Here is a 13,186-nt window from a genome sequence, read left to right as displayed (position 1 = left end):
GTAAAGATGTTTTCTCAAGTGAAGTTCTCATTGGTTATCGTTCATGTGCCGTTCAGCAGCTCCTTTATTTGTCATCTTCATAATATTAGGAACAGACGCTTAGAGCGGTTTATTATGAAACTCTATGGGTGATCTTTGGGGATGTTATGTTATGTTAGAGTGCGAGCTGGTTAGCGTGGAGTAATTGGACTTTATGCACACGGAGGAGCAGTGAAGCTCACGTCAGGGTTGTGGCTGTCAGGGGTCCATGCGGACGGGGTCTGTCCTTGCCGTTGGTCAGAGGCAATCTCTGCGTGCCTTCCAGCTGTGTCGTGGCCACCTTGGTCCCTGTTCTGGTTTCCAGTAATGAATGCAGCATTTTTAGTTACAGCTCTTTGGTGACACTGTAGAGAAGAGGAGCTGCAGAGATGGAACCAAGGCTAGGGGTATCAAAGGGAAGAATGACGGTTCACCAGCAAGGTGTGAGATGCTGAGAAGTTTAGGCTAGTGCTATCTGCAGCTTCCTCCTTCTCTCCTTCACAAATGACCCAGGGCCTCCAGGCTTGTCCACCTCGGTTACTTTGGACAAGGAAAAGGTCTGAAGGAAGCAGGTATCTGTCATGTGTAGCATTAGCAGACATGCACGTGGATCAATGTGTAATCCCATCTTCCCCTACTCAGGGTTATTCTGGTTGAGCTGTATTTTCTCACCTCTCCCTGCTCTGTCTGTTTGTTAGTCGCTGTGTTCTCCTGAGCTCCTTCCCTCAGTGTCTCGATGGTACAGTGACAACAAACATGTCTTTGTCTTCCTGGAATGCTTTCTGCAGCCCATCCACCAAACCGCCCCATGTGAACAAGCAGCCTGTCCTTTCCTGTACATGATGCTTGCCTGTGTGCTGTGCTTAGGCCTCTTGGTCTGGAGGAAATATCAACTTTTTCCTCCAAATCCATGCAACTTCATGTGAGCTCTGCCATATTTTTTTTCCAGCTCTTGTGGGATGAGGGTAAAACAAAATGATGAGACGGAAGAACCGCAGATGGCTTTGGTGGGTGTCTGGTTCTGGAAATCTTCCTTAATCAGAGCAGACTGATTAAGCAACCTTTTAGCCTGTTAGCACTTAGGGATATCCAAGAAACAGTCACTGCTCAGCGCCAGTATCGCTTTGGTCTGAGAGGCCTTGCAGTGGTCAGCAGAATTGGTGGCAGGGGGTCCCCATACTGGCCACGCTGGCATAGCAGCAGTTTGCACAAGAAAATTTGCCCGTGCTCAAGAAATGCTTCAAACCTCTCTCAGCTAGTGCATTCAGAAACCCAGTTTGGCTTGATCATCTTTGAGGCAAATGGTTAATCTGTGCCAACTTAAAGTAATGTGTGATTGAGCCCTTCTCGGAAGTGACTAAAGAGAGGGAATGCACTGCTGGCTTTGAGGAGCAAATGCAGGGACATACTGGCACTTCTGTCATGCAGAGGGCTAAATCTGGAGGCTGAAAGGTAATAAGGGGAAATTATAGCTCCATAAAACAGCTACACAATGAGAAGAAGCAATTAGAATGTAAATTGGAGGTTGAAAGGCAGAAATAGAACAGCAGAATACAAAGCAAAAGAATTTGTTCTGTAATTATACTGTGCAATGTACAGCTTTGACTCCCTTTAAGATACTTTGTTCAGGTTGAATGCTACCATATAATGCCTTCCCTAAAATCTAGAGCTAAAAAAATAGAAGGGCAACTAAGGATGAACCTGGATTAAAGGATTGGAGGCATGAAGAGAAATTAAAGAAGCATGATCTGTATAGTTTGTAGACTGCCTGATAAGGAAGATGAGGCTGAAGTACACAAATCTCATTAATGCCATATAGAATGCTAACGGATATTTGCACATAATTAATCCCCTGTTATTGTGAAATAGATAAAGTGTTGGAGGGGAGGAAAAACAGAGGATGTCTCCCACCATTCCTCCTACCAAGACAAGGAAGCCTTCATGTTCATAGGCCTGAACCGAAGTGAACCACTATAAATGAACAAACTTAGTGGACAGCCTTCTCCTTTGCCTACCTGCAGATGTTGCAGTTGAGGCCACTTGTGGCGTAAGCTGTAGAGCAAATGCTGGGGGGAAACAGATGTGCTGTATCTGCTGTCATTCACTGGAGCTGGTCCCTTCCACACCCGCCTCTGACTACAGTCCTGAGCATGACAGTGCTTCCAAAAAAACCACCGTGACACCATACCCTGGATTGTCCGGGCATGTACAGTCCTCTGGGCAGTCCCAGGATCTACCCTGGTTGGGCTCTGGCTCTGTGTTTTCCTGTGTTTCTGGACTTGATTTGCAGCTGTTCTTCAGCTAGATTTGAGCTAGAATGTGGAGCAGCTCAAATTTGAGAGGACTTGTTTGTATGGAAGAGAGCAGTAGAGTTTCTTCACAACATTGCTTGTCCCTGGGCTCTTGCCGATCTCTCCAGGTCATTGCCATGCACAAAGGAAAGTAACTTTGCCCTCTCCTGTTCATTCTGATGCCCACTGCTCTGCCCTCTTGAGCAGGTTTCATTTGACTGAATGTTGGTATTTGGAGACCGTAGATGTTACCACCTGAGCTGGTCACCTTCCACTCCCTTTTTAATCAGTGGAGAGGAGGTCACTGTTTCCAGGTGAGTTCAGAGTATGATAGATCTCATACTACAGGAGTCAGCTGGTTCAGGCTGGATGAATGAATCAGTCTCTGTTTTGCACCACTGAGTGTAAAAGGAGTCGCAAGGGACCATCTTGAGAAGAGGTGCCTCTGATAGAGATGTCCAAAATCAGGTGAGATAAGCCCAGCTGTGATGAGTGAAGAAATTGTTCTGTCTTACTTGTTTTTAATTTCATCTCTCTACTCAGCCTAGTCATCTCTCTCATTATTTCTCCTTCTTCCACCTCTCTTCATTTTACACTTTATTTTTGCTACCCAGCTTATTTCATAGCCTATTTCATCTTGTAGTAGAGTATACTAAGAACAGGCAAACTTCACCAGGGTGGGGGCAAAGCTCTTGGGCCCAGGAGAGGAAAAGGAGTGAATACAACAATAAATTTACTGTTCTTGACCTGAAAAATCCCATAAAGCTGGCAAAGTGTTTAGCCACCACATATAAGGAAAATGAACACAAAGACTCCTAAGGGAGTTGCTATCTTTGCAGCCTTAAGGAGGAACATGTTTTGGTTCCTTTCCAAAAATATATTTTTTTCTTTTTTTTTTCCAATCTGAGGCTGAAATGGACAGCCTGAGAGGAGAATGGACCTCTCGCTAGAGTGGGAAGTTTCTGAAGGGGCTCAATTTGGTGTGGAAACTGAAGTAGTTGCAGTAAAGAAAAGAGAAGTCAGCCACAGGGCAGAGAGTCAGTAGGGCAAAGAAAGAAGGATGAATGTGTTACATTTGCTTTCATTTCCAAAACAAGCAAATGGCACAAGACAGGCTGCAGAAGCAACATCATGATTTATTCCTCCTAGTGTGCAGCTCCAGTTGCCTGAGAGATGTTTCTCAAGCTGTGCTGATGCCAAAAAACCCTGTGTCAGTTCAGCTGTGGTTTGGGAGGTGATGGGGTTTTCAAGGTTCTAACTGGGTTGTGTTATCTCACTGAAAACCACTTCACAACTTAAGAGAGCATAGTAGATTGATGTCACGAAGAGAAACACAGGTGTAAATGCTAAGCTGATAGATACTATTTCCCCTTCTTTGTACTTTAAGCATTAGTATCTTGTGCTTCTAACACATCCGTGTCTCTTGTCCCACAGCTGACAATGAAAACAATATCGCCTCTAGCCAGCCCAGATCACCTCTAGCTGTTGTTGAAGAAAAGTGGAAACCACAGCTCCAAAGAAACAATGCCAACAATAGTACGTAGTGCTGTTTGCTCTTCTGTCCTGGGCTTACCCCTCAGCTTTGAGGCAGTGATTCTTCCAGAAATGGTTGCAGCAGTGACTCGGGCATGGTACAGTGTCTTCACCTGACGGTGCTTGATTTCATGTGTAGTTCATATGGTACCCTGCAAAGCAGAACACCTATACCCCTTACACAAGTGCTGGGAACCCCTGGTTAAAGCCAGGGGTTCCCAGCCAGATCTGATTAAAGATCAGCCTGGAGTTAAGAAATGACTCCGTTTGGCACTGTGTGGTATAGGCATAACCTGTTGCTTCATGTGGCAGGCAGACATGTGTGGATTTATCCCCAACTTCTCCTCTGAACTTAATTTCAACACAGATAATACGAAAATACAGCCCCAAGCAAAGGCAGTTTGTAAGCTCTGGAGCTAAGCAGCTGGGGAGAAGGGTGATAAGAAAACACGGTGTTTTATATGGCCAAAAGTGACATTCATTTAGCTCAGAATCAGTGATAAAAAGTGAATCAGTGATATCAGTGTCAGTGATAAAAAGATAAATCACTGGTTGACAGAGGAAGAATTCGGAAGTAGTGCTTCAACACATTTAAGGTGGTGGAGGAAGCAACTCCTCCAAAAAGAACTGACTCAAAACCAAGGCCTAACTTACAAATAGCAGGAGGAAGCTCAGCCTTCCAGCTGGGCTAACTATATGAGTAGAGCTGTGATTACAGTAGACATGATTTGCAAACAGCTCGCATGGTTCAAGCTTACCTAGGCAGTTCCTAAATGAACAACACAAAGATGCTGCTGGTGCGGCGCTGAATTCTGAATAGATGTGAGCTCAGTTTCAGTTCCCCTGTCAGGGGAAGCATGCAAATAAGCTCCTTGTCCTCTAAGCAAGGACAAAACCTGTCCCTGGAAGTGCCTCCATCCAGAAACACTTTAAGAAAGAAATCCAGGTTGGAATTGCCTCTTTCATCATCTGGGCATGTTATACCTGCTGGGTGGTATAGGCCACTGGACCTCCTGAGGTCTCTGTCAGAATTGTTGTGTGACTTCCCCCCGGCTCCTGTTGCAGAGGAGCAATTCTCATCTGGTGCTTTCTCTCCCTCCTTATATCTCCCTGCAGCATCCGCGAGTGGTTCGGTAGGCAACAGCGCGATCCCAGAGAAGGAGCGGCAGAACATTGCCGAGAGGCTCCTGAGGGTGATGTGCACTGACCTGGGGGCTCTGAGTGTGGTGAGCGGGAAGGAATTCATCAAGCTAGCACAGACCCTGGTGGACAGCGGAGCTCGCTATGGTGCCTTCTCAGTCACCGAAATCCTGGGCAATTTCAACACGCTGGCTCTGAAGCATTTGCCTCGGATGTACAACCAAGTGAAAGTCAAAGTCACCTGCGCCCTGGGCAGCAACGCGTGCCTTGGCATAGGTGTCACTTGCCACTCTCAGAGCATCGGTCCTGATTCTTGCTACATCTTGACAGCTTATCAGGTGGAAGGCAACCACATCAAGAGCTACGTCCTGGGAATTAAAGGTGTAGATATTCGAGATAACGGTGATTTTATCCACCATTGGGTGCAGAACGTGCTCTCAGAGTTTGTGATGTCAGAGATCAGGACGGTGTACGTCACAGACTGCAAAGTCAATTCCTCTGCGTTCTCCAAGGCAGGCATGTGCTTGCGGTGTTCGGCCTGTGCCTTGAACTCAGTAGTGCAGAGTGTGCTGAATAAGCGAACACTACAGGCTCGCAATATGCACGAAGTAATCGAGCTCCTGAATGTCTGTGAAGATTTGGCAGGATCCACAGGCCTCTCAAAGGAGACCTTTGGCTCCCTGGAAGAGACCTCGCCCCCTCCCTGCTGGAACTCAGTGACCGACTCCCTCCTGCTCGTCCATGAGCGCTATGAGCAGATCTGTGAGTTTTACAGCAGGGCCAAGAAGATGAACCTCATCCAAAACCTGAACAAGCATCTGCTCAGCAACCTTGCAGCCATTTTGGCTCCGGTGAAGCAGGCGGTGATTGAATTGAGCAACGAGAGCCGGCCCACCTTGCAGCTCGTACTGCCCACCTACGTCAAACTGGAGAAACTGTTCACTTCCAAAGCCAATGACGCTGGCGTAGTCAGCAAACTCTGCCACCTCTTCTTGGAAGCGCTGAAGGAGAACTTCAAAGTCCATTCGGCACACAAGGTAGCCATGATCTTAGACCCCCAGCAGAAGCTGCGGCCCGTCCCGCCATACCAGCATGAAGAGATAATTGGCAAGGTCTGTGAGTTGATCAATGAGGTGAAAGAGTCCTGGGCAGAAGAAACAGAATTTGAACCATCAACCAAGAAAGCGCGGGCAGCAGGGGAAACCACAGCAGCTCAGGAAGAAGATTGGTTTGGGAAAAATGAAGTCTATGATTATTTACAAGAACCTCTCTTCCAGACCACCCCTGACCTGTTTCAGTACTGGTCGTGTGTTACCCAAAAGCATACAAAACTAGCCAAGCTAGCCTTTTGGCTCTTAGCAGTGCCTGCTGTTGGTGCCAGAAGTGAATGTGTAAATATGTGTGAGCAGGCTCTCTTAATCAAAAGGAGACGGCTACTCAGTCCAGAAGACATGAACAAACTCATGTTTTTGAAGTCCAACATGCTTTAAGACTCACTTTTAATTAAAACAAAACTTTAAAACACTGTTCCAAACAAAGAAAAAGAATTTTAAGTTCTAAACACTGTGGACCTCATTATGAATGCCCCTGGAAACCAAGTGCTTTTTTATATATATAAAAAAAATATAAATATATATAAAATTAAGTTTGAAAGGAAAGCTGAGCACGTGAGAGAGACAGCCCTCTGCCAGGAACGTGCTCCTTTCCATAGATAGTGTGTGGACTTGACAGACTTTCTAATGTTTTCAAGTGGGCAGACCAGTGGGAGGCTGATGTTCTAAAGTCTTCAGGCAGCTGAGATCTAAAGTGACTTGAAGTTTCTTTTGTTTCTCCTCCACCCCACCTTTTTCCTCTTGTTCCCTGGGCCATCTTGCCATGGATAATCAGACTACATTGAACAGACCAGTTCTGCACTGGACTTTGCTCCTTTGAATAACTGTACACCTTGAGGGCATTTGTCTTCAGCCTTCTTGACATACGGTGCATGTTGTCAGGGCAGCTGTGTTTTACGAACACCAGTATCTTTAGAAATCAGGAAGGGAGACTTCAAGGATTTATTTTATTTTATTTTAATTTTAACTTTTTCATTTAAGGATTTCCCAGACAACAAAAGTTACTCTTCTGTCTCCACTCCCAGTTTTGAGTTTAACATGTTAGCTCTAGTGATTACAAGCTTGATTTAAAATTACGAGAAATGATTCATGGCAGAAAACATCTGTTAACATTTCTTGGAATTTTTTTAACATAATTTCTTTTCTAAATTCCCAGTGTAAATTAGCTTGTCTGTGAATTCTGCACAACAGGGGTTCTCAAGCTTGTTCACAGAGCAGCTCATTTATGATTAAATAACATATTTTTGGAACCACAGCAGTTGCTTATGTGGAAAAGCTGGAAACCAACAAAACCAAGCAAGCAGTGGCAATGCTGGTGTCTGCAGGGCATCAGAAAGCTTGTTGGGGTCTGATAGCTGCTGTTGAGAACCCTTGTGCCTAAAATTTTTGTAAACCTTCCCTGTACACACACTCAAAATAGCCTTCACATGGCCAAGGACAAACCAAGGTGTATGATTTTTCAGGGGAACAAAGATCATCAGTTTTGTGAACTTGGGGTTTGAAGGAAGCTTAAGAGAAGTGCATCAGCTCAAAGATCCTTTTGAATGTAAGTGCTCCTAATTGAGTGCAAAGAATATTTTCCCATTTTATTTGGAATGGTTTCCTCTAGTAGCACGAATGTCTTTTTAATACCTATAGTGCATTACACTACTTGTTATGTTGTTGAATCGTTCTGGCTAGGAAGGCCACAGGCCCTTAAACATTCACATGTACTGGCTCACCCCAAATGCAATTAGAGATCATCATAAAGCAAAAACATCTCAGTCACTCTGTTGTCAGCCAAGGCCAGCGCTCAGGTGTGCCCAGTGCCTGTAGGCACAGTTCAGTGGGCTGCAGGACTGGATTTCTGCAGGCTCTCAGATTTGGTGCCTCTTGGACGATTCCCAACTTCTGGTGCCAAACTGTTATTTTTTTTAATCACTGGGATTTGTATCCCAGAGGCCAATTGAGGCAAATTATTATTTTTGAAGTAATCTCTCCTTCTTCCAATAGTTTGCTCTGAAGTTGCAGTCACAGAGGCAGCAGAGCCGCACTGGAGGTTTAGGAGGATGGACTGGACAGCAGCACGGTCAGCCCTGACCAGGGACACTGCCCTTGAACAGAGCAGGGGTGTTTTCTGATTGCTGACAACGCCGTAGTGAGACTGGGGGCCTTCTTCAAAGTGCTGCTGTTGAACAGACATTAAGCCAAGGTCCCACCAGCCCATTTCTGGTTGCAGTAGAAGCTCTAAGACTCAGGACTGGAGAAATGGCAAACACGGTCAGCCAGCTCGCAGCTCTACCCACCCGGTATCTCAGGCCTTGTGTTCAGGTACCTTGATCCTCAAGCTTCAGACAAGAACTGTTTGCATACTAGAGACCTTCCCTAGATAGAGATCAGTGAGGATTAGCTCTTCACAGCCAGCTGTCTTCTCCAGGTGACTCTTGCCCTTTTGGCCTGGGAGGCTGGAGCTACTATTAGCCAGAGTCCACATGTTGGGTTGGCAGCACCTCTCAGCCCTGTTAATGGTATCAGGGCAAAACCAACGATCTCCTATATGCAAGTTTTGGGTGTAGACATCCTAACCCACTTCTAAAAGACACAGTCACGCCAGCCTGCTGCCAACTTCAGGAGTAAGAGAACTTAAAGATGAACTGCCAACGAGGGGAGGCACTTGTAGGTCTGATTTCTCTGGTAGTGGCTTTCGCAGACCTGCTTGCTGTAGAGCCGTCACTTCTTGCTCATTTTATTTTCTCCCATATAAACACTACCTGCTTGGCAAGCACAGCTGGACACATGGGTAACACATCTGTGGGTACTTGCAGTGCAGGAGAAACTTGTAGAAATTCGCAGACTACAGAGAGGAAGAAAAAATAGCAGCCAAGAGCTTAACTGATTTTAAACCATTTGTGCTATGCTGTAGGTCCCACTGAGTAGGAAACAAGGAATGCTACAGCAAGAAAACTTCACTGAAGGAGAAGTCCAAAGCAAGAATAGCTTTTGAGGCTCTGGAGCATGTATTGTGCTGCCCAAAAGATGGGCAGATCTGGGCACAGGATCTATAGCTTTCTCCTAATGGCATGTTACATCTTTTTACCTGGCTATCCTGAGACTCAAAGAGCCACTCACAAGCTCCTTGTCAATCTGGCAGGACACCTTTGCATTCCTTTGTAAAGAAAGCTCCAGAGCTTATCATGTTTATATCTGCAAAGCATAAAGCATGGGGAAGTGGGCAGATAGAACTAGCATAGGTTTAAGTGCTGGCATTAAGAATGAGGTGAGATTGCAGTGGTTTGTGCAACTATTTATGCCAGGTTATACATAGCAGTGGGCTGGACCTCGGCTTCACAGCCAAAGCATAGAATCAGAGGCTACCACCACCCTTAACTCCAGCCATTTGCCTCTTTCCTAGCTTACCGTATGGTCTTGGCATCAGATCTGGAGCTTTCTTGCTGTGATGAGCAGAGAGAGGGTCTGACTGGCTCTCTTCCCCCATTCAAGTTACTACCACCTCCAAGGCAACTTTGGTTCTGGTTGTGCTAGTACTAAGATGGAGATTAAGCAAATGCATTGCAATATCTGTTAGGCACAATTCTCCCAAAGACTTAGAAACTCAACTTAGCAACTGAAAAAGCAAAATAAAACCTAAAATCCTAAAATTGAGTAACCTGGAAAATCAGTGAGAAGAAAAGCTGGCTGGCCAGCCACTTCTCCATCTAGGCAATGGAAAATTGCATAGCTTTTCATGAGACTACTTAAAGTCACAGGGTATTTTGCTCAAAAGTGCTTATTAGTACTCTGTCAGATCACAGGCTGACATGTATCTGAAGTACGAGTGCCCCGTGCTTAGTGTCTGTTCAAAGGAGAGAAGCACATCTGGACCATGTGTACTTGCTCCACGTACAAAATTTTTGCTCTCGTTTCTCCTTCCCTTTTCAGGGATCATATTTTCATTCAGGAAGTGCAGATACTGTAGCAAGGTCTGAATTTCAGAAACTCTTCATTTGACTCAGCAGAAGTTCTCTCTGTAGAGCAGCACATGTGTAAGAAGAGCTACTCATCCTGTGACAGGAAGCAGGAAAGGGGAGAGGCTGGCAAGAGTTATCGTGAGATTCTTCTTCCTTTTAGTTGGGAGGAGAAGTCCTTGGAAGAGGGATCTCGCTGTGGTAATTGGTTTTGGGAATTTACCTTCCACTTGTTCTGTTTGACATTTGAAAAGTGTGTTTGGGACATGTAAAATGTCTCTGTCCTCCAAGAATTCATTTGTTTCTGCTGCTCGCTCCACACCTGACCTGCAGGCTTCTCTTTCTGACCTCACCGCTTGCTTGAGAATGGTTACAGTCTTCAGGTGGGGAGCAAGCACCAGCAGAAATGGACTGTTCAGAATGAAAGGCTTTCATGTCCTGTCTGAAGATCCTTGTTAATAATAGAAAACGCAAGAAGTAGGAAACAAAGGTAGAATTCTTCAAAATCAAAGGTTGTTTCTGTGGGAATATGGCAGCCAGATGGTTAGTGGAGAAGAACGTGGAGCCCATCTTTTTTTCCCCTGTGTCTTTTCTCCTCTTCATATCTCTAGTGGTCTGGCTTGCAAGATGGGCTTGGTTGGTGTCTTGGAACCGGCTAGGTTTCAGACAGAAGTAAATTTTTTTTTTTGTCAAAGTTTTTTCTGCTCTACGAAAACTGGTGTGGTTGGTTTGATATGAGCTAGTGCAATCTAGAAAATTTTCTCCGAAAGCCTGCAATGAGTTTAAGCTTTGCCTAACTCAGATGTCTGTTAATTACCAGTTAAACCAATGTATCTTTGAGATAAGCATCCACATAAACCACCTGCACTGGTTTCACTGGATTGTACTTGCTGGGTGTTTTCAGCTGCTGATTGGAGGACGCTTTCAGAAGCAGCTCAGGGAATGAGGACCTTTAAGTGAATTTTGCAAATGATTTTTTGGCAATTACGCTCAAAGGCCCAAGAATCGGTGAAAACAGAGCAGAGACAATTCTGAAACTACTGCTTGAGCTCTAAGTTGTAATGTCTGGGTATTATTATAGTATTCAGTGAGATGTCTCAGGTTGATTGGTTGTTTTCTTTAACTACTTGCAATAACATGGAAGGTTTCGTGCGAGTAGGAATTGCTACATGTGCTTGCATAGGCAGATGAATCTGTGTGGCCTTACCCCATCTGAAGCACCATTTCCACATGCTGAATCCTGCAGTAGGTGGGACAGGATGTAGTGTTGCACAGGGATGGGATGAGCGAGACATTGTGCTACTCAGAGAATACTGAAATGTTCATTTCTAGAAAGCACCAAGTTACTGATAAATCAAAAGAAAGTTAAAGAGAGCCAAAAAGTTACTGAAAGAGCAGTAGTTCTGCCTTCTATTATCATATCTCTAATTGAATCTCTTTGGCTAAAGGAGGAGGAGAGAAGCTCCTGTGAGCATTCAGAAGGAGCACACACACAGGAGAAAACAAGTTCCCTATGGAATACTTAGGAAAAAAATGGATGACACTGAACAAAAAGACTCTAAAAAAAGATTTTGGTATAGCTTTCACTGGGGAGAAACCTGTTCTAAGAATAATCTGTCGTGGGAGTGTTTTCTGAGCCCTGTCATTTAAAACAAAGCTGTACAAATAACTGGAGCAGACTCTGTAAGGCACAACACACTGCTTTAGGCCTTGCCAAGAGGGACTGGATGTAGAGGTAGGACGTAATTTTCCTGGTGGTTGAGATCAGTCCTGCTCTACAGCTGATAGGTCCAGGATGGTCCATAGAGCATCATCCTCCGCATCCTCCCGTTGAACATCACCACCAAACCCTTCCCAGCACTTAATATATTTCTTAATCAGGTTTCCTAATGGAAGGAGCTAGTTGACTGGCAGGAGAGGCAGAGGATGTGACACCAGTTCTGAGAGCAAATGTCTTGTCAAACCTTGCACTGCCAAGGTGAAGGAAACTGGGGGTGGAGAAGAGTATGGAGTATTTTGCTGCTGCTGTTGTTGCTGTGCTTTTTCTGCGCTACGCCATGGTCTTGAGTCCTTGGGAGCTGTTGTGGATCCCCAGAACCATCGGATGGAACTCAAGGCCCTTGGTCAGATACTTTGGAAGATGTCGCCCTATAGCAATAAGAACTCCCCTTTTATGGTGCATGGGACATGGCCACGTGCCATGGGCAGTCATCTTCCCTGGGGCTTATGGGCATGTCACAGAACAAACCAGTAAATAATAAAATACAGGGAGGTATAACAAGCACAGCTCCAGTTTGAATGCCTCTTTAATACTGTGGGATAGTTTGCTTATGCTAGGCCAGAAATGGTAAACCAATGAGAGTGTATTGCCCTAAAATTTAATTTTATATATTGAATGTTTGGAGGCTTTCTGTTTTATTTGTTTGTTTGTTTGTTTGGCTGGTTAGCTGGGTTTTTACTATTTCTGTTAGAGTCCTTTGTTTTATAACTTGACAGAAGAGTTTTGCTCACATTAGACAACGGTGTATCCAGTAGACCCTCTAGGGTTTAATGATCTGTAGGCAGCTGAGTTTGAATTTTTAGAATAGCTTCTGAAATGAGTCACATAAATGGCTCGTTCGTGCACAACAGCAACCACTGACTGAAAGGATTTTCTTTCTTCCCATTACTCCAGCATCACTGACAGCGGTCAGCGTATCTTGGTGCCCGGGTGAGCAGCACAGCCTTAAGATAGGAATATTTTACATTGGAATCGACGAGTACAGGCATGTCAAACCCTTGCTTTTTACAACCAAAGTTCCTTAAAAAAGACACCTCCAGCCTCACTAGCCTTGAAAGCTTGTTTTCAGTCTTCTGGGGGTTCTTGTGGTGGTCTCTACAATGTGTGTGGATAGGATGGTACTTTTTTTTTCCAGGATGTAGGGGGCAGGGGAGAAGGGAGGGATTTTTTATTTTATTTTATTTTCCTTGCTATCTACGGAGAAAGACCTTTCTGCTCTAGGAAGGAGGCATGTGTTCTGGAAAGAGCAACAGTCTTAGGAGCTGTTTTCCAAAGTCCCTTTAACCTTTGAGGGACTTTAATTTATTTTTTAATTATTTAAAAGGAAAACCTATAATGGATAAACTGAAACATTGTTGACAGGTGACT

At 44.8% G+C, this 13,186-nt stretch overlaps 1 protein-coding gene across 1 annotated transcript in view; it reads left to right on the top strand.

The window, feature by feature from the left end:
- ZNF618 (zinc finger protein 618) overlaps positions 1-7,030 on the top strand; it is a 156,736-nt gene extending 149,706 nt beyond the window's left edge. The window contains exons 14-15 of the mRNA XM_088527978.1: positions 3,744-3,845; positions 4,959-7,030. Coding sequence (XP_088384104.1) covers positions 3,744-3,845; positions 4,959-6,472 — 1,616 coding nt within the window. The 3' untranslated portion in view covers positions 6,473-7,030. The remainder of the gene's footprint in view (positions 1-3,743; positions 3,846-4,958) is intronic.
- Positions 7,031-13,186: the final 6,156 nt, after the last annotated feature.

This window comes from Tinamus guttatus, unplaced genomic scaffold (genome assembly GCF_059628265.1).
Source record: "Tinamus guttatus ecotype Peru unplaced genomic scaffold, ASM5962826v1 Tinamus_guttatus_pri_ptg000297l, whole genome shotgun sequence".
NCBI lineage: Eukaryota > Metazoa > Chordata > Aves > Tinamiformes > Tinamidae > Tinamus > Tinamus guttatus.
Note: the sequence above shows the minus strand (reverse complement) of the source record. Positions and strands in the feature narration are given on the sequence as shown.